This window comes from Athene noctua, chromosome 26, assembly GCF_965140245.1.
Source record: "Athene noctua chromosome 26, bAthNoc1.hap1.1, whole genome shotgun sequence".
Lineage (NCBI taxonomy): Eukaryota > Metazoa > Chordata > Aves > Strigiformes > Strigidae > Athene > Athene noctua.
In genome coordinates, this window is record NC_134062.1 from 2,668,485 (window position 1) to 2,691,864 (window position 23,380).

Genomic DNA, 23,380 nt, shown 5'->3' on the forward strand with positions numbered 1-23,380 from the left:
CCCCGGAACTGAACGCGTGCGGCAGCAGCGAGGCCCGTGCTGCTCTTCACGCTCCCCTCCCGCAAAGCCACGTCCCGCGCCAAATCTGATAATGACAAAAGCGCTCCCGGGATGCGGCGGCTCGCGGAGCCACACGCGCGTTATTCCCGCGGGTGTCCCACAAGGGCTCTGGCTGGCGGCTCGGCCCCGAACCGCCCCGGAACCTTCGTGCGCGGGCGCCGCTTCCCGGCGGGTCCGGCCTGGCGCTGCGCGCGGGCCGGCGGCTCCTGCGCGGGGATTGGCCGGCGGCTCGGCGGGGGCGGCTGCGATTGGGCGGGCGGGCGGGCGCGGTCCGTTGGGTTCCGGCGCCCCCCGGCGGGGCAGGGGCGGGCGCTCTCCCGCGCTCCCGGCGCCTCCCCGCCGCCGGTTCCGGGAGTGCGGGGCCGTCCCTGTCCCCCCCGCCGAGGTCAGCCGGACGGCGCCCGGGCCGGTGTCGCGCTGCGGGGTGACCCCGGCGCGGAGGGGAGCTCTCGGTGTCCCTGCGCTGCCCCGCAGGGCCCGCGGCCCCGGCCATGCCGCCCGCCAAGGCCGGCGGTAAGGGCGCCTTGGTGCTGCAGTGCGAATGGGAGTCCTGCACCTACGTGGCCTCGAAGATGGAGGAGTTTTGCGAGCATGTGGCCCAGCACCTGCGGCAGCACCTTCCCGGGGAACACCGCGACGAGATGGACCCTCTCGGTAAGGAGCCAGCAGCCTCCGCTGCTGTGGCTCGCCAGCTCTCTCCCTTCCCCGAGGTGTTTCGTTGTGACAGAATCCTCTCTCTGAGGAAGCAGCGCTGCCTGTTGCAGGACTGGAATCTCTTGAATAAAAAAAAAAAAAAAGCCCCGGTGGCTCACTGTCTTTGAGAGCCTGAGCTTTACTTGGAGAGTTTCCATCAGGCCATTATAGCCTGTGTATCTCCTGTTTGTGTTGCAGAGGAATACACGTGTTTGTGGCAGGAATGCGGTTTCTGTTCCCCGGAGAGCTCTGCTGACCTCATTCGCCACGTTTATTTCCACTGCTACCACACCAAGCTGAAGCAGTGGGGGCTGCGGGCCCTGCAGAGCCAGTCGGATGTGAGCCACTGCCAGCTGGACTTCCAGAGCCGCAATATCATCCCTGAGATCCAGGAGAACTTTCTGTGCCTGTGGGAGTACTGTGAGGTGAGGACAGGGGATCCGGTTTCGCTTTCCTGTGTGTTCTCTGTGATGTGGCAGCCGGGGGAAGGAGAGCTGCTTTTGTCCTGCAGCTCACCTGCCCGCCTCTGGGCTGTGTTTGTACCTCTGTGAAAGCGTCTGTTGTGCTCTGGCTGAGCTCTTCACCCTGTTCTGTCTCTCCTTTCTCCCCAACAGCGATCATTTGATAATCCTGAGTGGTTCTATCGGCACGTGGAGGATCACAGTTTCTGTTCAGAGTACAAGGCAGCGGGGAAGGAAAACCATGTGGTTGTCTGTGGCTGGAAAGGTTAGTGCCTGCACGCGAGGCCTCTCCAGAGAGCTTGGCGAAGGGCTGGGTTGCATTTGTTGTAGGGAGAACTCTGCGCTCCTTGGCAGGGTGCCAGGGAGCCTCTTGAACTTCAAAAATGTGCGTGTGTGGTCCTAACAGTGAAATGTTCCTGTAGAATTTCCTTCGGGGGGGAGGGGAGTCCAGTTGAGTGCTTAACATTGAACTTTTTGTTCATATTAGTACCTAAAAGAAAAGGCTCCAGTCTATCGTTTTCAATATTTTTTCTCTCTTGTGTTTTTTGCAATTGCCTTAGCTGCTTGCAGTGGTGGGGGGTGCCCAGGCCGGTTGTACACTGGTGAGCTCATCCTGCTGTGGCCCCGCTCTGTGGGCTTTTTGGAGCAGAGAGTTCATCCTCGCTAGTCAAAACAGAAGCAAGAAGCCTGCCATTCAGTCACGCTGCGGATTGTGGCCTCTGCGTGAAGGATCTTAATGACGTTCTGTTGTTTCTGTTTAGACTGCGACTGCACCTTCAAGGGGCGCTGCAAACTGCGGGAGCACCTGCGCAGCCACACGCAGGAGAAAGTGGTGGCCTGTCCTACCTGCGGGGGGATGTTCGCCAACAACACCAAGTTCTTTGACCACATCCGCCGTCAGACTGCGTTGGACCGTAAGCTCCTGCGGGCCGGGGAGGAGCGGGACTGTGAGCAGTCCTCTGCCTGAGCCTTTTGGTTTGCTGGAGCTGCCTGTTCTCTGTGAGCAAAGGGCAGGGGTGTGCTTGGAAACAGCCTGGCTTCCCCGGACAGTGGGAGCTCCGACACTGCTGGATCTCTGAGAGGTGTCTGGCAGAGGCAGGGGGGTTGGAGGCTGCCCAGGCTCTCGCTACTGCAGCCAGAGCTGTTCCTCCTGTGGGGACCCAGGACTGAAGTCAAAGGCAGCAGCTGGGCACTTGCAGCAGGACTGGGATTTGCTTGTTGAGTTCCCTTGCGCTGTGCTGCCAGGGTGTGTGGTGGCTCCCCAGTTCCTGCGCTGGCAGCACGAGGAGGCTCTGCGCAGGGGAGGCAGACTGGGCTTTGCAGGGGGTTTGGTTTTTGTTTGCCTTCGTGTCTGCGATCTCTGCCTGGAGAGAAGGGTTCCCGGTTCCACTGTAACTGCCTCTTTTTCTCCCTTGCTGCCCTTTGTGCTGCTCTCTTTGCTTTAATCTCTTTTCTCATCACCCCTTCCCCTTTCTCCCTGGCCCCGATGCTGCAGAGCAGAGGTTTCAGTGTTCTCACTGCTCCAAGAGGTTTGCCACAGAGAGGCTGCTCCGTGACCATATGAGGAACCATGGTGAGTAAAGGCTTCTCCCAGCTGAGGCTCTGAAGAGCGTGTGCTCTCCCGTACTTTGTGGTAACGTTTCCCACCCGTCCTTTTCGCACAGTGAACCATTACAAGTGCCCTCTGTGCGACATGACCTGCCCCCTGCCCTCCTCCCTGCGCAATCACATTCGTTTTCGGCACAGCGAGGAGCGGCCGTTCAAGTGTGACTACTGTGACTACAGGTGAGGACCAGAGCTTTCTGTCTTTCCAAACCGGTGACAGAAAAGCACCCAGAGGCGCGTCCGTGTGCGTGCTACACGGTCTTCAGCTTTGTCCCCTTATAATTTCCTTTTAGCTGCAAGAATCTCGTTGACTTGAGGAAACATCTGGACACGCACAGCAAAGAGCCAGCCTATCGCTGCGAGTTTGAGGCTTGCAGCTTCACTGCACGTTCCCTCTGCTCCATCAAACTGCACTACCGGAAAGTCCATGAGGTGGGAAGGGAGCAGAGGGCTGTTCTGCTGTGTACTGTCTCCCAGTGAGGCTGAGAACTGCTAAGTGCAACATGCTGTACAGAAGCATGAGGAAAAAAAAGCTAAAGTCATGTGATGTGCCTCAGGCTGACCAGGGCTGTAGGAATGTGAAGTTGAGTTGCGTTCCTCTCGTACTGCTGCAATGATACGTCATGTCAGTCTTCTCAGAGAACCTGATTCTTCCTTCCATGCACACGCGTGGGTACCAGGCCCTCTGATCAGGCTCATGGAGTATTCACATCCCTCTCTCTGCCCTTCAGGGTGACTCAGAGCCCCGGTACAAGTGCCATGTCTGTGACAAGTGCTTCACACGTGGAAACAACCTCACTGTCCACCTCAGGAAGAAACACCAGTTCAAATGGCCCTCGGGCCATCCTCGCTTCAGGTACTGCCCATCCTTAGCTCCTCATTTCCTCCTCCCTAGTGCAAGAGACAGCTGGAGCTTGGAACAGCAAGACCCTGTGTCTTGCTGGAGCAGAGACTTGGCAGTGTTGGGCTCTGATGTTTGCCTGTAATGTGCTCAAGACCCAATTCCCAGTGGCTGGGAGGCGCTGGGCAGCAAGCATTCTGTGGGATCTGGCACAGTGACAGCAATGCAGGGTGGCAGCTCTGGCAGTGGGTCAGAGGTTTAGGGGCAAGGGCAGAAGCGATGCTGTCACAGCTGCATCTGGTGGGACGCTTCTGAGCTTGGCAGGGGCCAGGTCCAGGCGTCCCGCTCTGGGAAGAGTTAGTGTCTTGAGAGATGCCTCTGCTGCATCCTCTCTAGGAAGCTCCAAAGAGTTTCCAGAGCCTAAAAGCTGGTAGGGGAAGAGGATGGACTTCAAATGCTCCCAGTGAAACAGAGTGGTGGAAGGAGATGGGCTTGGGAGATAAGAGGCCTATTGGAAAGTTCAGAAGCTGCCACATGGATGTGCTTTTCGGGGTAGGGTTTAAGGGTTTTTATCTTGCCTGGTGTCATCTCTGTAGCACTGGGCCTTGGAAACTAGGATGTAGTGCCTCTTGGCTGCTGCTTCAGGCCGCTCCTGTCTCTAGGGAGGGGGCCGCAGTGTGATGGCTCCGTCACCTCTGCCTGTCTCTGCTCAGGTACAAGGAACACGAGGATGGCTACATGAGGCTGCAGCTGGTGCGTTACGAGAGCGTGGAGCTGACGGAGCAGCTACTGAAGGATGGAGAGAAGCAGGGGGAGGCACTGGGTGGCTCGGCTGAGTGTGTGGTGCTGTCTGAGGGTGAGGGCAACCTGCAGGGCATCATTCTGGAGGCCCCACCAGAGGCTCCACTGGTGGAGAACAGTATCACTCAACTGCAGGTGGCCCCGCTGCGCCCAGCCCCTTGCTCTGCTGACAACCCTGAGCCAGCACGGCCGAGCACCTTCCCAGGAGCAGCGCTGTCATCGGAGCAAGAACCTGGCACCCCCGCCAACCCCATCATCCGTGTGGTGAACCGGACCAACGAGCATGGGGAGAGTGAGACTGTGTATTATGTCATGGCCAGCACATCCTCCGAGGAGCAGGTGGCAGCACCCAGCGGGCTGGCTATGGAGCTGGAGGAGAACGTCATGGACCGTCTGCAGAAGACGGCCGAGGAGTTGGGCATCCAGATCGTGTGAGGTGCTCGCCTGCCTCGCTGCATGAGGAAAACTTGGGCCTCCATGGGATGTGCTGGTGGGGGAGGTTGACAAGTGCTTGGGGGAGAGGGCTGAGCTTGTCTTCACCTACCTGCAGCTGGCTGGCTTCCCACTCTGCTGCCCCAGCCTCTGGTTAGCATGGGGAGAGGGGAGGGACAGGTCTCTCAGTTGTGGATCAAGTGATCTGAGCTGGAAAGAGCTGTCTGTCTCCTCTTCTTGGGGATTAGGGACTAGCAAGCCTCTCCCACCCTTCCAGGAGGTTTGGCCTTAGCCTGACACAGGCCTTCCCCTCCTGGTCACTCGCTGGTGACGTGGTTCCTGCTGCTGCTGCACAGCTCGGTTGTCAGCGCTGGCAGAGCCTGGTCCCCAGCTAGGAGGATGATGTCCCCAGGCAGGGTGGCGTGCTGAGCAGACACTGCAGCTGAAGCCTCTTCCCTGGGGAGATGTGTGGCCCTCAGCCGGGGCTGCATCTATACCTTGTTCTCTAAGGGATGGCACGCTCTACTTCTGCCTTCATCGGCACTTCCCCGTGCATCATCTTTCCTGGGTCATTCAGCTGGTGCTGCTGGTGGTGGCTGCACCGCTGGTCTCTGGGAGGAGAGGGCTGGAGGTGCTGTCCTACCCTGCAGCACTGGGGGACTGGGAGCTCCTTAATGCTTTTGTCCTTCCGTGGGTTTCCTCCCCATATTGGGGCTTGGGCTCCTGGTTGGGCACAGTGTACTTTGGCGATACAAATAAAAGTCAGACTGCCAGGCCAAGCAGTGTCTGGTGTCTGTTTCAGCCCCATCCCTGCCAGCTGTGGCACGTTGTGGCGAGAGGATGAGGCTGAGTTGCCTAGAGCCTGCGCCGTGGGAGGTGGGCACTGAAGAGCTGCCAGGGCCTCTTAACATGTCCTCTGTGCTGCCCCTTGGTGCAGCTGGCAAGTGCCTCCGAGAGCGTGTTGTTCCACGTCCCCAGAGGTGGCACTGGAAGGCCGGGTTTAGCTCTGGCACTTGTTCCCTGCTGTCCTGAGTTTGATTTTTGCTGCCTCCTTCAGGGCGTGAATGACATCTGCCTGCAATGTCATTTTTTGACTACAGAGAGTAGCCTGGGCTTGTGAGCAGAGCCAGCTTACCCTTTGTCGTGAGTTGGATGGGGACAGCGTGGAGCTGGTGTCCCTGGAGTGACGCTTGGGCCCACACTGCCCTGTGTGTGGAAGAGCTGTGCCCAGATGGAGGCAGGGAGGTGCCCTGCTGATCTGGGCTGGACGCTGACTTTTTACTCCTCGCTTCCTTTCTCAGGCAGTTCAGCAAAAGCTGTTGGAATTCCAGGTTAACGGAGGAAATCACTTTATACTAAACCCTTGGCCACCTGCTCACTTTCTAATTCCAAACCCAGGGGGTGTGATTCGTGGCTGTGCCCTTGGGATGGGGCGATGGGAGCAGCCCCTTAGGCCCGTGCCCTGGGTGCGGGGCAGCGTGCTCTGCGGTTGCCGGGTGAGGAGAGGGGGTGAAGCGGGCAGAGCTGCCTGCTGAGGCCCCGTGGGGAGGTCTGCTGCTGGATCGGGGTGATGGGCAGCGTGCACCCCGGTGCCGCTCTCATGCGGAGTGCCTCCCAGGGGCTGGTGGAACGCAGGTGGGGTGGTGTGCTGGGCACCCAGTGCTGGGGGGAGGCAGGGTAGGAGGCAGCTGCTCTCCCAGCAGCCCTGAGCACGCGCTGCGGGAGGACGCCGCTCTGGGGACAGCGCTCCTGGGCTGCTGGCGTGTGGCTGGGCCTTGCCCAGCCTTCCCGGCCCCTGCCTGGCCCTCGCTCCCTGGTGCTTGGCAGAGCTGGGCTGAGGATACCTTCGAGAGAAGGGCCTCCGGCCAGGTTTGCATTCGCAGCACTTGCAGCTTGGCCCTCGTGCCAATATGCAGGGCTGGGGGCTCTGCTGCCAAGGCCGTGGCTGCGCCTGCGTTATCTTGGACTACGGGGCTGCTGCAGGATGCGAGTGCTTGGTGTTGGGAGCGGAGGCAAGGCTGCGGTGGCTGGAGTTGTCCCTTTAAACACTGGGTCCAGGGAGGGTAATCTGCCAGAGATTATCTGCTGGCTAGAGGATTGGCATTAAAGGGAATGTCTCCTCCCTTCCCCCGTGTCCTACAGCAGCCCCTGTCCTGTGGGTATGGAAACCAAGTTCACTTTCTCTTGGGCAAGCAGAGAGGGGCCTTTGGTCTGAGGGGCAAGGGGAGGAGGGCAGTGTGTGCGCTATGGGACTGGGCCCCCTCTTCCTCGCTGTGCTGGCCATGCTGGTCTCCTGTGAGGACCCAGAAGGTAACAGGGTGTTGGGGGAAGAGGCTTTCAGGGTGCCCCAGAGCTGCTGGTAACTGGCTGGACTGGTCTTCCCCAGCTGGGAGCAAGAATTTTGTCACGTCCCCGTGCCGAGGTGTGGCACAGGGGAAGCGGGAGCTGACTTGCAGAAATGGGGGTGCTAGTGGATGCACTGCTGACCACAGCAGGGGTTGGGGGGTGGGCTGGGACTTTGTACCACTTCCCTGTGGGTCTCTGAGGGCTGGGGAGCTGGCGGGAAGGGTCGTCCCCAGCCCTAGCCCTGTCCTGCTCCCTGCAACACCAGGAGACCCGGATACTTACTGGTCTGGCACAGCGCCCATCTGCTTCGGGGTCTGCAAGGGGAAGCACAAGGAGCTGAAGAGGAGCCAGTGTGGGAATGGCAGCTGCTGCTGGCTGGGCTACAAGTCCTTCTGCAGAGGTACAGCAAGAGCGGGGAGACGGGGGGGCCCTGGGGCTGGCTGCGGGGCTTGGCACAGCCAGCCTGGGGAGGGCAGGTTTTGTGCCACACACACGTGCGTGGTGGAGTCTCCCCAGCAGCCTGGTCCTCGGGCCACAAGAGGACGCAGCCTGGGGCACCCGCAGATCCTGGCCAGCATCCTCGTCTTCACCCAGGGCCCGCAGCCTTGCCTGGGTGCGTCCCCTTGGGCTGACGTTCCGCCGAGCAGGCTGCACAGGGCGCTAGCCCCGGGCTGCCCTCAGGAACCTCCCTGTCCCCAGTGAACTGTGGGCGACCCGAAACGGACTTGGACTCGGTGGTGTACGGCAACGACTGGTGGGTCGGCTCGGTGGTGCGGTACAGCTGCCGGCCTGGATTCCTGCTCCTGGGGGACCCGGCCAGCTCCTGCCAGTCTGATGGTCGCTGGACCCCCAAGCCCACCTGCCTCCGTGAGTACGGCCGGGGGTCGTGCTGAGCCTGAGGGGGCATCCTGCCTGCATGGGGAGCAGGCAGCAGGGCTGCAGGCATGTTTCCGACCCCTCTTTTCCCCCAGCTTGCTGCGGGAGGGCTGGTGGGCACCCCGTCATGTGCTCTGGCCCTGCTCTTGCAGGGATCTGCCTGCGAGGTCGTATCGAGATCAGCGAGCAGGACATTACCGGGAGGTGCTCTTCATCTTGCAGCACCCAGGCCCACCTGGGAGCTTTCCTCAACCACGGCTGCATCAAGATCTCAGCCTGTGTCACCAAGCGCTCAGGCTGGGTGCGCTGGTTCCAGCGCTGCAACATCTGCGAGTGTGACTGCCACGTCCCGTGCGGTGAGTCCTGGTCGCGGCCGCCCGCCTTTGGTAAGGGTCTGTCTCGCTCTTTTGTGGGAAGGGTTGACACTGAGAGCTGGGGGCTGCCAGACAGCTCAACATCTGCTGCTCTTGCTCTCCTGACAGCTTCCGCTGGGTAGAGCTGGGCTGTCCGGGGCTGCGGCCACTGGCCTCATGCCGAGGGAGGCTTCCAACCTGGATGTCTGCTTCCCTTTGCCACGTCTCTCCATCGCTGCCCTCCTTCCATGAGCTGCATCCATCCCAAGGCTGTCATCCGAGAGGAGAGGAGATGTTTTGGACTCGCTCTCTTGCAGGGCTGCCTTCCTGCCTGGCCCCATCCCATGACTCTTCCACTGTAGGAAGGCTCTTGCCAGGGACCAGACGGATGCTGAACGTGCCCACGGCACTGACCACCAAGCCTTTCTGGGCACTGGACTCCCATCCCTGCTGGCCTTCCACCTTGAAATGACTCCACAGCAGGATGCTGCAGCAGCTGCTGGATGCTGTATGGCCACCAGCTTGGTCTCAGGGACTGCCGGCCCAGCCTTGGGCAGTTGTGAAGGCTTTAGCATCAAAGGGGTTCGCTCCCAGGCCCTGCTTGTGCCCACCCGCAGGGCAGCAGGGCTGGCTTGCCCTGCACAGAGCGGGCCTGGGCTGAGACCTGCTAACGGTGAGTGCCCTGAGGATGGGAGTCAGCGTGCTGAACGCAAACTGGATGGGTCCAGCATGTCTTTTGCTCCATGAGGAGATGACTTAAGACTCCCTTGTGGAGCCTGGCTCCACGGCTACCTCCTTGTGCCCTCCCCCTGCCCAGCCTGTGGGCTGTCCTGTCCCGCAGTCTCTCCTCTGGCTGGATCCTGCTTTGCCAAGGAGCCAAATCACTGCCCAGCCCAAGCTTAGCTGTGGGAGGGGAAAGCTCTCCTTGGTTCAACAGATGGTTTTTTAATTAATACTTTTGTTAGTGCCACTCATTTCCATATGTCTTTCATGTTTAAGTGCTGTGGTGGGTGAGAGGTGTGAGTAACAGCGAGGATGGAGCCAGGCGTGGAGCTGCGGAGGGTGGAGGTGCAGGGGGGATGAAGCGGGCAGCGTGTGCTGGGGGTGAAGGCCTGGGCGGGAGGCACCCTCCTGTCAAGGCCCTTTGTGGCCAGCTGCAACCCCACCTGCCCTGGCTCTTGATGCCTGGGGTGGGTTTCCCAGGCACTGCTCTGCCCCAGTTTCACCCAGGTTGTGCTGTCACTGGGGCGGCTGCACGGTGGGGCGGCCCCTGTCCCAGGTCAGTGCAGGGCTGAGCAGGGGCAGGAGCGGATTTAGGGGGTGTTGGGGGACTCGGGGGGGTGAGCCGTGCCTGCTCAGGGGGTTTGGGCTGAGGTGGCAATGGAGGGAGCTGCGGGGGGCTCTGCCCTGTGTGTGACCAGGAGCAGGCAGCGGGGCGGGGGGCTGGAGGGGGCTGCAGGGACAGGGCCGGCAAACCCCAGGCTTGTGCGCTGAGGATGCTCAAGGCCTTGTGCCTTGCGGGGAGAGGAAATGAGGCCGGTCCCTTTAAGAGGATTTTTCGCTGCCTGGCAGGGCTGCCTGCCTGCCTGCCTGGGCTGCCCGTCCTGACGCCCCGACAGGCAGCAGCAGCAGGGACAAAGCTGGCGGAGAGGGGCATCGCCGAGCAGCCGGGCCCGGGGGGCTGCTAGCCACTGCTGGGCTGGGGTCGGAGAGCCCCCCCCGCGCCTGCCCTGCCCGCCCAGCCCAGCCCAGCCCTGCGGAGGGATGGGGAGGAGACCCCGGCTGGGGACCCGCAGGGGCAGCGCCCAGCCTGGGTCCCGGCGCTGAGCACCGGCCGGCTGCCGCCGAGCCTTCTCCCTGCCCCCGCCGCGGGCATCGCCCCTTTGTCTGCGGAGGAAGAGGAGGAGGAGGAGGAGGAGGGAGCGGCCGAGGGCGCTGCGGCGGCGGCACGGCCGGGCGCTGGGCGCAGGGCGGCGGCGGGGGGGGCACGGCCGCTGCCGGCGGGGAGAGGAGCGGCCGCAGCCCGCAGGTGAGCCTGGGGACCGGGATGGGGGGGGAGCCTGCAGGAGCCGCTGTCCGGCCCGGGGGGGTGCTGGGGGGCGACTGGGGATGCAGTGGGGGGGCTCCGGCGGGGAGCCGGGATGAAGGAAGAACATCCCCGGCGCTGCTGCCGTCCCCACCCCTCGCCTCGGGGATGGGCTAAGCCGCGGAGAGCTGCTTGCGGGATTTAGCGCTCCCCGTAACGCCCAGCCGAGGAGTCAAGGTGAGCCCGAGGGCGCTTTGTGCCTGGTGCCCCCCCCCCAACCCCGCCCCGAGCCCCCCGTTCCCGCTAGCCCGCACCCTGGGGCTGCTTGCCACGGGGGGTTCCTTGTGCCAAGCGTGTCCCGGAGCTGCCGAGAGCGGGATCCGAGTGCGGCGATCCCGCAGCCGCCTCCGTCCCCAGGGCTGGGGCTGCCTTTGCTCCAGCCCCGGGAGGATCCGGCCGCAGCGGGCAGGGGGCTGGGGAGATGCCGGCGCGGGTCCCTGCGGGGACGGCGTGTGCATTGCAGCTGGAGCGGGGAGCTCCCGCAGCCTGCGCCGCAGCAAAATGTAGGTTAGCGAAGCCCTAGGACCCCAGCCTTGGAGGCAAGATGGGTGCTGGGCCCAGCCTGCCCGGGCACGGCTCAGGCTCCTTTCGCCGGAGCTGTGGGGATCCCCGATCTCCCCGCTCCCAGGCTTCGGTGCCGCAGTGGGACCTGGGGTGAGCCTGCTCCCCACCCTGCTGGGCTTCACACCCCGCCGGCCCCGCAGAGTCCGTACGCCACGCAGAGACCTGAGGAGCTTGGCTGAGGTGCATCAGCTGTGGGGAGGACTGCAGGCAGGAGACACTGCCCAGCAGGAAAGCGTTTGGGCAGGGGCGTGTGTTAGCATCGTGTAGTGGCCCCAGTTAAGTACTGGGCTGGTCTCTGAGGCTGTGCTGGTAAGAGCTGGGAAGGTGAATGAGCCAAGGGAGGCAGAGAAGGATTGCCACTAGCAGGGCCCCCTCCCTGTTCTATTAAGTCTGTCTCAGCAAGCCTGCGGGGACCACTGGCACCAGCTCTGCCCCAGGAGCTGGGTGAGACGTGCTTTGTCCAAGAAGCTGTCGCTTGGGAGCCCGTGTCTGTACCCCACAAGCCCTGGCCAGGCTGCAGAGGTGGTTCCTGGTAAGCCCTTGGGGACACCCAGACCCAGCTGGGTGTTCCCCATCCAGGACAGAACATCTGATCTCCAGCTTCCCATCCTGTGCCCACTGTGGCCAAAAGGAACAGGGCAGGGAGCCCAGCAGCAGTGGGGCCAGGGGTGGTGAACAACCTGTCAGCTCTGCTGCCAGAGCTGGACCCAGCTGCGGGAGGTGCGTGAATTCCTGACTGTGGAGCTGATCGGCTGCTCCTCGCCGTGAGCCCCCCGGAGCAGGCTCGGCTGCCCTGGCCTGGTCCATCTTCCCATCCAGCTGTGGGTGCCAGACCACAGCTGGGCAGTGTATCGCAGGGGGCAGCGAGGTCTGGAGCCAGCAGGAAAGGATGTGAGGGGACTTGCTGCGGGCTGGTCAGAGGCCCCTACGGAGTCCGGCCCTGAGAGGGGGGCCCACGGTGAGTTGATCCCTGTGTGTTTCCCACAGAGCAGCAGGATGGCGGAGAAAGGTATTGATCCTGCGTGTGTCTCCATTGCCCTGGAGGACACGGTGTGCCACGCCAGCCCCCCTGATGCCCCACTCCTCACCACCCATTTGAAGAAGGTGGAGAACCACATCACCGAGGCCCAGAGGTTTTCCCACCTCCCGAAGCGTTCGGCCGTCAACATCGAGTTCATCGACCTGTCCTACTCTGTGCGGGAAGGCTCCTGGTGGAGGAAGAGAGGTAGGAGCTGCTGCCTGGGGAGGGGGCCCGCAGGGCTTCCGCACCCCTCTCCTGGTCTGGATGCCTTGATCTCACCCGTGTCCCCAGCATCTGCCTCTGCTGGATTTATGGCTTCTCTGCCAATCCCTGCTCCAGGCAGCCCCAGGCTCTGCACGCCCCGAGTCCCTCAGCTCTCTGCCTGCCGGCGGGGGTGTGACAGCGGGGCTGCGCCCGGGGAGCCCCACCAGGAGATGCTGGAGCCGCTCGCCCTGCTGTCCCCTCCGGCAGCAGGGGCTGGCTGGGTGCCAGCGCTGGTCGCCGCTGTCCGTGCCGGGTGCCCCTGGGTGGCGGACAGGCTGGTGTCCCGCAGCAATCGCTGCGTACCTCTGCTGGGCAATGCCGGAGGAAAGCAGATTGCGGCCCAGGCCTGCCGCTGGTGTGCGGGAGATGGGGTGGGTTTCCTGGTTGGGGGGAGCCAGAGTGGATGAGGTTCCCCAGCACGGTTGTGCGGGGTGTGATGGCTGTGTGTGACGTGCTGACAGCAGGAGACCCCGAGGGGTGCCCCAGCTCAGAGCCTGGCAAGGAGAGTGTGTGGTTTGCAGGGGATTTCCTCCCCAGCAGCTCCCTGCGCAGCTGAGGCCACGGTCCCCTTCCCTGTGCGTGACTCTGGCCGAGAGCTCAGGGAGGGGAGAGGGGAGGCAGATGGCGACTGGTGGGTGGTAGTCTGCTTTAATTAGCTCTCTCAGTTAATGGGATGCCAATCAGGCAGCCCCATGAGATGGAGGGGGAGCTGATCTGCAGAAGCTGAAGGCAGGCAGGGATGTGCAGGGGCCTGGGGTGAGCAGACCAGGGCACAGGGCTGCTCAGCAGGATGTCCTGCTAGCCAGGAGTGCAAGTGAGGCCTCTGACCCTGTCCCCAGGGCTCTGCAGCTGGGGAAACTGAGGCACTGAAAGACAGGACGTCCAGACATCCTGACATCTTCCAGGATGAGGTCTCCCTGTTTGTTGGGGATGCTGAGGAAGCGCCCCGGGAGGAGCCATGGTGCAAGCATGCGTTTCCCAGGGCAGAGTGTGTAGCAGCACCCAGAAGCCCTAGGGAGCAGCTGCTTGCCAGTGGGCCAGTGCCCTGCGGGGCGGGAGTGGGAAAGGCTCGGGCAGCTGGACCCGACAGGAGCACGCCGAGAGGTGCTGGGATCCTGGGGCGACAGTGGGAGGGACCCTCCTCTTCCCAGACTGGGCACAGGTGAGGGAGCTGGGGGGCAGGGGGGGGAGCTCCCGGTGCCTTCGGCTGCAGCCCCCGGGATCGGGCCAGGCTGCCTCACTCTGCTGAAGCAGGAGGTTACTGGCAGTCAATGAACGCGAGTAACCGCTGCGCAAGCTGCAGTGGCGCCGACGTGAGCAGCATGCGCGGTGCCGGAGCTGTGTGCGTGGCGCTGAGATGCACCGGGGGGGGGCTGCTGGGCATGCTCGCTCTGCTGCCATCATGCACATCCCCCTGCCCTCCCCTCCCGGCCCTCGCTGCCCCTCTGCCCGCGGGGACCGCTCCTGGGTGCAGGGCACCTGACCCTGCGGGGTGCAGAGGAGGAACCCAGAGCTTGTGGTGATGGAGAAGCCAGAGGGGCTGGTGTGTCCCCACCCCGCCTCGTGTGGTGCAGGGACCACGAGTGGTCTGGCACTGAGCCTTGCCCCAGCCTGTGGGCAGGGGATGGATGTGGTGCCCTTGCCCAACACCAGCTGCCACCCTGGGGTGCAGGGGGGGGCATATTTCCAGCAGATGCTTAGACTTGGTCCGGGGTTTAGCATGGTCCTAACACCCTGTATACCATTTTTTTTCCTGCCAGGGCTGCGTTTTGGGGGCAGCTCCTGAGAGCCTGAGGCTGTGCCTGTTCCCTACTCCCGACACATCGTGTTCCTTCTGCCAGAAAATGCTAATCAGCTGCGTTTAAAGCAGAGATAATTCCAGGTCTGATTAGCACTATCTGCTGCCGGGTGTCACAGCATGAATGCCAATGAAGGCAACAGCCAGGCATCCAGTGAGGTGGGGCACCCTGCCTGCCCCGTGCTACCCTGCTTCTTGCTGCCCCTCACCATTGTCCCTAGGGACTGGGATCTGACAACATGCCCAGAACCAGGCTGGTAGTCTTCCTCAGCAGTTTACGTGCTCTGACCCAGGGATTTCCCTGGTCTTTGCCATCATCCAGGGCGTGTGCCTCTTTGGTGCTGGAAATCAATGGGGTCAGCCAAGGACCAGGGTCAGAGATCACGCTTGAAATGACATCTGCTGTGCCTGTAGCCCTGGGGATGCTGGTGGGACAGTTTCCAGGCTCATGCAGCCCCTGGCACAAGGCGTGAAGGTCCTGAGGTTCCTCGGGTGCTGGGGTGGCACCGCAGTGCCTGTGGCGCTGCTGCTTTGGAAAGCTGAACTCATTCTGCTCTCCCCCTCCAGGGTACAAGACTCTCCTCAAATGCCTGTCAGGGAAGTTCTGCCAGCGGGAGCTCATTGGGATCATGGGACCCTCGGGTGCTGGGAAGTCCACACTCATGAACATCCTGGCTGGCTACAGGTGAGGCTGCGGGGAAGCCAGCGGGTCTGGGGTCGATGGCCCTGTGCTACTTTTTCCCCACACCTCTTTCCTGCAGGGAGACTGGCATGAAGGGACAGATCCTGGTGAATGGCCGCCCACGGGACCTGCGCACCTTCCGCAAGATGTCCTGCTACATCATGCAGGACGACATGCTCCTGCCACACCTCACTGTGCTGGAGGCTATGATGGTGAGCGGCGTGGGAGCCAGGCAGCCTGCTGAGCTCTGTGGGGTATCATGTGGACTGTGTCCTTGGGCACCGAGCCCACACTGACATCAGTCATTTCCAAGGGCTCTGGGACACAGGAACAAAATCCTGCTGTTCTTGCTCTCTTCATCCTGAGCCCCTGCTCTCAGTCCTCGGCGGGGCAGGGACGGGGCCATGGTGCAGCTGATTCTGTTCCCTGCATCTAACAGTCGTGTCTCCCTGCCCATCCTCTCCCTGCAGGTCTCTGCTAACCTGAAGCTGAGTGAGAAGCAGGAGGTGAAGAAGGAGCTGGTAAGCTCAGGGGGAGGTGGGCCCAGGCCCCTGATCTTCTCCCGAGACAGGGACAGTAGGGAAGGGAGAGCCCTGAGGGGACCAGGGATGCTGAGGGGCTTCCAGTGATGGAGGGTTGAAGGGAGGTGGCAGGGATGGGGTGAGGGTCCCTGGGAGCTTGTGGTGACTGAGGCTGTTTCACAGGTGAATGAGATCCTGACGGCCCTGGGGCTCTTGGAGTGCTCCTACACCCGCACCATCTCGCTGTCGGGGGGCCAGCGCAAGCGCCTGGCCATCGCCCTGGAGCTGGTGAACAACCCTCCGGTCATGTTCTTTGATGAGCCCACGAGGTGAGGCCGCAGGGGCTGGGGCTCCCCAGCACCACCTGCCCAGCTGGGCTTCCCCTGCCAGGGGCGTGCAGGGTGGCCGGCACCCTCTGGAGCACAGCAGGGCTGCGAGGCCTGAGGGTGGGATGTGGCTGTGCCCACCCGGGCTCCGAGGGGGCTGGGGCATGGCAGGGCTGGGACCGCAAAGATGCTCCTCTCCATCGGTCTGAGAGGAGGGTGTGCACAAGGGGAGGCAAGCGGGGGCACCTTTAGGATGTACTTCTCCCCCCTCTCAACTCTCCCCTTCTCTCTCTGCTGTCTCTTTCTCCTCCACAGCGGTCTGGACAGTGCTTCCTGCTTCCAGGTGGTTTCCCTGATGCGGTCCCTGGCTCAGGGTGGACGCACCATCATTTGCACCATCCACCAGCCCAGTGCCAAGCTCTTTGAGATGTTCGACAAGGTTTGGGCTGGGCTAGGACACAGGATTCGTCAGGGGTGCAGGGTCGCGCTGCCCCACGACCCAGGAGAGAGGCCGTGGGAGGGATGGGCTACAGGCATTTGACCTGGGGCTTGTGTGGCACACAGCCCTGATGGCCAGGGTCTGGCAAGGGTGCCCTGTGTCACCCTAGGGACAGGGAGGTGGGTAGAAGCAGGCGACAGTGCCCCTGGCTGCTCTGCATCTGCTCCATCCTGGCTTTTTCTTGCAGCTGTACATCCTGAGCCAGGGCCAGTGCATCTTCAAAGGCATCGTGACCAACCTCATCCCCTACCTGAAGGGTCTGGGCCTCCACTGCCCCACATACCACAACCCTGCTGACTTCAGTGAGTGCTTCTGCCCTAGCTGGGGCTGTGGTGGGGAGCAGAGGGTGCCAAGGTCCAAGCGCAGTCCCCAAGCCCTAGGGGCTGCCTGGTGTTCCCCTGGGTTGCCCCAGGGAGCAAGGCTGCCCATTCTCTTCCCGTTAAGTGCTGCTGGCTGGGCAGTGCTGCCATGTGGTGGTTGCGCTGGGCTCTCACCCCCCCCTGCCCCACCGTGGGGTCGTGGTTTGGGCAAAGAGACGGCAAGGGCTGGCTCAGCACCTCTTGGGGGTCCTGTCCTTCTCCACAGTTATTGAGGTGGCCTCTGGAGAGTACGGGGACCTCAACCCCGTCCTGTTCCGCGCCGTCCAGAATGGCATGTGCACCATGGCTGAGAAGAAGAGCAGCCCCGACAAGACAGATCCATCGTGCCCGGCACACTGTGTGACGGTAAGCGGGGAGGAGACGAGCCTCCTGCGGTGGTGGGGAGCAGCAGGTAACAGGGTGCCCGCCCAGAGACGCCTCAGTCACCTCTGACCCACAGTGCTCGGGTATCCCAGAGTGCTGTGTGATGCCTAGAGCCCCTTGGCCACGGTGGGGAGCACGGAGGTGTTCAGCCAGCCTCTGCTTGTCCAGAGCAGCAGCTCTGTGCTTGCAGCTGGCAGCACCAGGGTTGCTCACGAGGGGCACCCTGGGAGCGTTTGGGTGCCATCCTAGTAGGGAGCCCATGCTGTGAACTTGACCTGCGTCCCTGACTTGCCTGTGGTTTTGCAGGATGTGGACCACATCGAGAGCCACACGTTTGCCACCAGCACTTCAACTCAGTTCTGCATCCTCTTCAAGAGAACCTTTATCTGCATCCTAAGGGACACGGTGAGGGCAGGGGAGGCTGGGCCAGGGCTGAGGGGACGGGGCCTGTTGGTCCCTGGGGGCAGGCGGAGGCAGGAGTTGATTGGGGCTGGAGTGGGGCTCACCCTTGAGGAGCAGGCGGGCTGTCCTCTGCCCCCCTGGGCTGCTCGTGGGATGCAGCCCAGCCTCGCTGAGCCCCCGTACCCTCTGCCCGCAGGTGCTGACCCACCTGCGGTTCATGTCCCACATCTGCATCGGGGTGCTGATCGGGCTGCTCTACCTGCACATTGGCAACGATGCGGGCAAAGTCTTCAACAACACTGGCTTTCTCTTCTTCTCCATGCTCTTCCTCATGTTTGCCGCGCTGATGCCCACCATCCTCACCTGTAAGGAGCTCCTTCCCCCAGCACCCACCCGCTGCTCCTAACCCTTGGGGCAGAGGAGGGTGCTCCAGCTCTGTGGGAGTGTGTCTGCTGGGCGGTGTATGGTGGAGCCAGATGAATTGCACAAAAGGAGGGAAATAAGAAAGATGGGGGGAAAAGAGGAGAAAATTTTCTGCTTGGATGTATTGCAGTTTTTCCCTTTATTTGATGTTTGGATATAACGTCCTTGCCGGCTCAAAGCAGAAAGTTGGCATTATTTTTTTTTATTCTGAGGAAATGTCTGTAAAACTGCATTTTCAGCTGCTTCATCTCTCTTTCACTTCCTTGAAAAGTTTGCCTAAAAAGCCCCAGCCGAGCTGACTTTTCCATGCAGAAATTTCCCACATCGGTCCCCGACTCTTTTCCCTGGTGAAGATTTGGGTCCCCACTCGTGGCACAGGCAGGAGGCTGCAGCATCAGCATCTGCCTGTGCCAGGGCAGGTGGGAGCGGGGCTGGAGCAGCCCAGGCCGGGGCACTGCTGCCCGCTGACTCTTTGTTTCCACGCAGTCCCCCAGGAGATGTCTGTATTCCTGCGAGAGCACCTGAACTACTGGTACAGCCTGAAGGCCTATTACCTGGCGAAGACCATGGCGGATGTGCCCTTCCAGGTGAGCTTTCGGCTGGACTAAAGCGTGGCCCCGACGCTGACTGTCCTTCCTTGGCACAGCCAAGTGCCCGGCTACCCCAACCCCCTGGGCTGGCCTTTGAGGGGTCCCCGCAGCCCTCCCTCCCCCAGGGAGGGTCTGAGGGGTGAGGATGGCCGTGGGTCCAGCAGAGGGGTCTCTTTGCTTGCCCCCCTCCCCAGGTGATCTGCCCCATCGCGTACTGCAGCATTGTGTACTGGATGACGGGTCAGCCACCCGAGGCCACGCGCTTCCTCCTCTTCTCTGCCCTGGCCACCGCCACAGCCCTGGTGGCCCAGTCCCTCGGGCTTCTCATCGGAGCTGCTTCCACTTCCCTCCAGGTCGGATGGGGCCCTGGCTTTGCCTGTTATTTGCAGGGAGTCCCGAAAACAAGGAGGGGTGGAGGGGAGCGTTGCCATAGGCAGGCATGTGAGTGTGGGACAGGGGACGTGACACCCGGTGGCCTCTGCTCCCCAGGTGGCCACCTTTGTGGGACCCGTCACTGCCATCCCTGTCCTGCTCTTCTCGGGCTTCTTTGTCAGCTTCAAGACCATCCCCACGTACCTGCAATGGAGCTCCTACGTCTCCTACGTCAGGTGGGACTGCGCGCTCCAGCCCCTGCCCTGGGCTCCCGTGGGGCTGCCTGGGGCGGGCGGTGGCTCTCACGGTGTGCCCTGTCCTAGGTATGGCTTCGAGGGCGTCATTCTCACCATCTATGCCATGGAGCGTGAGGACCTGGAGTGCCTCGAGGACTTCTGCCCTTTCCAAAAACCTATCAAGATCCTGCAAGAGCTGGACGTGGAGGAGGCCAAGCTCTACCTGGACTTCCTCATCCTGGGCATCTTCTTCATCATCCTGCGGCTCCTGGCTTACCTGGTCCTCAGGTACAAAGTCAAATCCGAGAGATAAAGGGGCTGTGGGGTCCCGGTGCCGTTCCCGGGCCTGGCCTGCTGTGAGGGACGTTCTGCAGAAGGACATGGTGCTCCTAGCAGGTCACGGACCACGGTGGAGGCATTGGTAGGTGCCAATGAGGCCTGGCTCAGTCGAGAAGGGTTTTTGAGACATCTCGGAACTGTTTTAACCTTTCCACACACTCTTCATTGCAAAAGTTTTGTACAGCCCTGGCATGTGCCACTCTCTCCCCCAGGACTGACAAACCCCATGAAGCTTGGGTCCCCTCTTGTCGCCCCTGCTCGGCACTGCCCTTGTCTGCTAAACGCACCGGGACACCGGGGACAGTCCCACGGAGGTGGCTGGCTGCTGAGCACAGCCGAGAGGAGCCGGCTGCTCTGGGCAGGAGGGGAGCAGTGCCCTGGGGCTGAAGCCGGGAGGAGAACCCTGCAGACGTGGGTCCTTAGTGCAGCACGTAGCCCCGTACTCACGCTGGCCAGCAGCGTGTGTGTCAGAGGTAGGAAGAGCCCAAAGATGCAGTAGGCCAAGTTGCACAAGGTTTTAGTATTTCCTATCGCCATAGCCACAGAAATTGTTGCATCCCCTTTTTGTTTCTGCACAAATCCTCCCTCTTTTTTTTTTTTTTTTTCTTTCTGTTTGGTGGGTTTTGTTTGTTTTTTTTAAACCCCACTGCTTCCCAGTCTGCATGGAGGGGAAAGGGAGCCACCAGGCAGAGAAGGACTTGGGGCTCTGTCTCAGACCTCTGCGCGGATGCCATCCTCAGAGATGGGATCTTCAAACCTGGGATGTGGCAGAGTCTGTGGGAATGAGAGAGTATTCTCAGACTGTAGGGAGTCTTGTGTTTAGTCCCTGTTGTCTTTGGGGTCTGAGCCAAGAGGATAAAATCAACCAACGTGGAGAGAAGTGACTGGTCCCTTCAAGTGCTGCATGGAGCTGGGAGGATTTATGTTTCCACACCCTGTCAGTGCCAGGTGGCTGAAAGGCAAGGCTGGGCTCAGACATGCTATTGCTGGAACCTCTACTGCAGACGAGCTGGCCCCGAGCCCTTCCCTTGCACCATCGTGTTCCTCATCCCTCTCCCCCCGCACAACTGTGGCTGTCTCAGCAGAACAGGGAGGATGATCCTTGCTCAGCGCCGGCTCTGCCAGGAGGGGATGCCAGCCCCAGGGATGCCTGGCCTTGTCACAGTGCAAACCTCCCAGGGTGACACTGTGCAGGAGGGGTCCCACCAGGGCCAGAACTGGAAAGCAGGTGAGATCTCGGAGCGGTTTGTTTGCGTTGGGTGACCCTGACACTGGGAAGGGCTTTGCACTTTGTGACTGGTATCGGGGAAATGTCCCTTTTGGCAAGTGTCTCTGGTGGCTCCTCCGAAGTCACCCGCCTCTCCATAGCCCTTGCAGAGGGGAGGCGTTTCGGCACCTCGCTGGCTCTCCCAAGGAACAGAGCTGAAACCAGAGCTGGTGGGGCAGAACTGCACATGCTGCTGTGCTGGGAACACAGCATGCTGCTTAGCTACGTAGCACAGGCCTGTCTCTGGGGGTGTGATGGCACCGGTGTCCCGGGGCTGCACTGGTCACCCTCACACATGGGAACGCCCTGCTTTTTAGTGAGCACGGACATGGGGAGGGCAGCTCTGCCCCATCCTGGCATGCTGGGCCCTGGTTCAAGTGAGCTGCTGCTGCTGGCACTCTATCTCAGCAGCAGGGGATCGCAGGGCAAATGCCAGATTTCAGTGAAATCCTTGAGACTGTTCTTTGCTTTACTGGCTCGCGTTGGGACTGCTCTGCGCAGCAGGGTCTGCCTGGCGTGCAGGTGGGCGGCAGACGTGTGGCAGCACGGGGCGCTCAGCAGGGTCGGGTTTCCCCTGCCTGGACAGCATTGCTGCGAGGAGCTCGTAGCCATGGGGCTCTCCTGCACAGAGGGTCTGGAAGCAGGACGTGCCCTCATGCCCTTTTCATGAAGAGCACTGGGGTTTTTCCCAGGGACTCTTGCCTGACTTACCGCCGTCCCTAAAAAATTCCCCTTGGCTCCTGGATCCGTCTTCACTGCCAGCCCCGTGCCACGGTCGGCAAGGGAGCCGTGCCACTTTGGGGGGCTGCAGCCTCCTGGGCACGACGCTGGCAACTGCAGCCACGGGGGCATGGCTGAGTGGGGAATGGTCCCAGTGTCTGCTCTGTCACGGGGCGGATGGATGGGCAGAGAGCCGGGGGGACGCTGGAGCTGTGGGCTGTCACCCTTCTCCACCTCGCTGTCTGTGGGGCTGATGGGACCAACGCCCCGCTTCCGTCCTGCTCTTGGGCTGTGGCTAGTTAAGCCTCGCCCAGCGCAGAGCGTGCATTGCTGGGCTGAGGGTTTTTCCCTGGATGGATACCAAGATGGCAGGAGGTGCCCGTGGTGTAGCTTTGTGCAGCTCCTGGCAGCGGGGGCTCTCGTCCTGCCTCCTGCAGACGGGAGGCACTGCCGTCCCCAGCGCTGGGTCCTGCTGTGCCTGCGCCCGGCCCACGGTGCCTCCCGGGACAGCCCCGTGCCGTCGCAGCCAGCACCACCGCCACTCCCAGAAGGACCGGGACGAGACGGAGTAGCGATGGCCCACATGTGGAGCAGAGGGGGTTACCAGCAGGCACCCGTGACTGCCACTGCCGGTGTCCATCCCCCTGCCCCAGGGATGCTGCAACAGAAGCCTTGGCTGGCCAGCCTCTGCTGCTTGCGGAGAAACCCCATGGGAGAGGCTGCCTGAGCTTGGCGTGGCCGGAGGGAGACTGCTGGGGCAGGTGGCTCCACAGGCCAGGTGGCTGCTCAGACCAGCCTGTCCGGGAGGGGGCAGTTGGCAGCACCCCGGGATCTCCAGGACGGTTCAGCAGAGCCGGGGCCTCCTGTGCCAGTGAGCGTGTGGGCTCTCAGGTGTGTGACCAGGTACGCAGCCCCTGCGGGGCAGAGGGCCAGGGCGAGCCCTGGAGATGGAGGATGGCTGCGTCCCTGAGCTGGGCAAGGGCACTGGGGAGTGGGGGTTAGGGGGCAGGTGCCCCTTGTCCTCAGGGTCAGGGCGGCGGGGGGCCGGGGGTGCCCCAGAGGAGGGCACCGGCACTCCCAGTGGGGTCAGGCAAGTGAATGTGTTGGTGCAAAGGGGCTGTGATGAGGAGGGATCTGGGCACCCTGTGGCACAGAGGGCCTGGCTCTGGCAGACCCTGCCGCAGGCAAACAGTGCCAGAGGAGCCAACTGAGGTGCCCAAAGGGAGCTACCCGCTGCCCCTTTCCTCTTGGCAAGGACAACACCCGGGGGAGGGTGGAAGGCACAGAAAAATGCAAAGGACTGAGCACGTTTGCACTGAGCCCCGCAGGCTGGCATGGCTGGGCCAAGCACTCAGGATTTATTGCCCCTTCCCTCTCAGGTGGTCCCCTGCCCTGCAGTAGCAGGGCAAGAGGGGTTGTCTCTGCCCTGGCATGGCAGAAGGATGAAGTGCAGCAGCCCTGCTCTGGGGAGCCCTTGGTGGAGCAAGGCTCGGCTGCTCCAGCCCCCTGACTAGCGGGCACCTCTCCAGGACAGTCTCCTGAGGGCAAGGTGGGCACCGCGCCGGGCTGCGGGACCCCTTGGCAATAACACTGGTTGTTTTGTAGTGTGGGGCCGGGGATGCCCAGGCTGGGTCTTGCTTTGAGGAGCACCCACGTGCCAGGCTGGCACACGGCAGCAAGGATGCACTTTATCAGAGCAGGGGAGTGGGGCTGTGGGTGCTTCTGGCTGCAGGAATCCCCCCAGGGAACGCGTCTGGATAATCAGGAGGAGTGTGATGGAGGAGAGCAGGCTTCTTCCCCCACACCTCCTCTCCCCTCCTGCCCCCTGCCTTCCCTTGCAATGCACTTTGAATGGATGAGGATGTGGTTCAGGCCGTGGCTCCAGCTCCCTGGGAGCACCAGTTGAGTCTCAACCCATCTAAAACTGCTTCAGCCCCTTAGCCTGGCTCCTTAAGCCCACAGGCACAGTTGTATCAGGTACTGCCTGTCCCTCGGGCATGCCGTGGATGCAGGCAGGCAAGCAGGCGTACGGCCTCTCACCTCCAGCACGTCCAGGCCA

At 62.1% G+C, this 23,380-nt stretch overlaps 3 protein-coding genes across 11 annotated transcripts; all 3 read left to right on the top strand.

The window, feature by feature from the left end:
- The first annotated feature begins 352 nt into the window (after positions 1 to 352).
- HINFP (histone H4 transcription factor) lies at positions 353 to 5,665 on the top strand. Of its 3 annotated transcripts, none has more exons than XM_074927567.1 (10): positions 353 to 714; positions 952 to 1,178; positions 1,368 to 1,479; positions 1,976 to 2,128; positions 2,710 to 2,787; positions 2,879 to 2,999; positions 3,113 to 3,251; positions 3,551 to 3,675; positions 4,374 to 4,516; positions 4,616 to 5,665. In XM_074927567.1, the coding sequence occupies exons 1-10, from the start codon at positions 552 to 554 to the stop codon at positions 4,894 to 4,896; spliced, it is 1,542 nt and encodes a 513-aa protein (XP_074783668.1). In that variant the 5' UTR covers positions 353 to 551; the 3' UTR covers positions 4,897 to 5,665. The 3 variants fall into 3 exon arrangements, with proteins under 3 accessions (XP_074783668.1, XP_074783669.1, XP_074783667.1); XM_074927568.1 differs by having other exon boundaries at positions 4,597 to 4,768; XM_074927566.1 differs by having other exon boundaries at positions 4,374 to 5,665.
- A 1,397-nt stretch (positions 5,666 to 7,062) lies between these two features.
- Positions 7,063 to 9,405, top strand: LOC141970733 (complement receptor type 2-like). Of its 4 annotated transcripts, none has more exons than XM_074927547.1 (5): positions 7,063 to 7,203; positions 7,505 to 7,639; positions 7,939 to 8,106; positions 8,211 to 8,501; positions 8,598 to 9,405. In XM_074927547.1, exons 1-5 carry the CDS (start codon positions 7,140 to 7,142, stop codon positions 8,609 to 8,611), a joined length of 672 nt encoding a protein of 223 aa, XP_074783648.1. In that variant the 5' UTR covers positions 7,063 to 7,139; the 3' UTR covers positions 8,612 to 9,405. The 4 variants fall into 4 exon arrangements, with proteins under 4 accessions (XP_074783648.1, XP_074783649.1, XP_074783652.1 ...); XM_074927548.1 differs by having other exon boundaries at positions 8,211 to 8,471; XM_074927551.1 differs by having other exon boundaries at positions 8,268 to 8,501.
- Positions 9,406 to 10,047: 642 nt separating this feature from the next.
- On the top strand, positions 10,048 to 23,258 carry ABCG4 (ATP binding cassette subfamily G member 4). 4 transcript variants are annotated; one of them, XM_074927653.1, is made up of 15 exons: positions 10,048 to 10,497; positions 12,106 to 12,343; positions 14,769 to 14,886; positions 14,963 to 15,095; positions 15,354 to 15,404; positions 15,588 to 15,733; positions 16,046 to 16,169; positions 16,417 to 16,531; positions 16,815 to 16,954; positions 17,279 to 17,377; positions 17,571 to 17,739; positions 18,284 to 18,384; positions 18,582 to 18,740; positions 18,877 to 18,995; positions 19,083 to 23,258. In XM_074927653.1, the coding sequence occupies exons 2-15, from the start codon at positions 12,115 to 12,117 to the stop codon at positions 19,306 to 19,308; spliced, it is 1,929 nt and encodes a 642-aa protein (XP_074783754.1). In that variant the 5' UTR covers positions 10,048 to 10,497; positions 12,106 to 12,114; the 3' UTR covers positions 19,309 to 23,258. The 4 variants fall into 4 exon arrangements, with proteins under 4 accessions (XP_074783754.1, XP_074783758.1, XP_074783756.1 ...); XM_074927657.1 differs by having other exon boundaries at positions 12,111 to 12,343; XM_074927655.1 differs by lacking the exon at positions 10,048 to 10,497 and adding an exon at positions 10,643 to 10,731.
- The last annotated feature ends 122 nt before the right edge of the window (positions 23,259 to 23,380 follow it).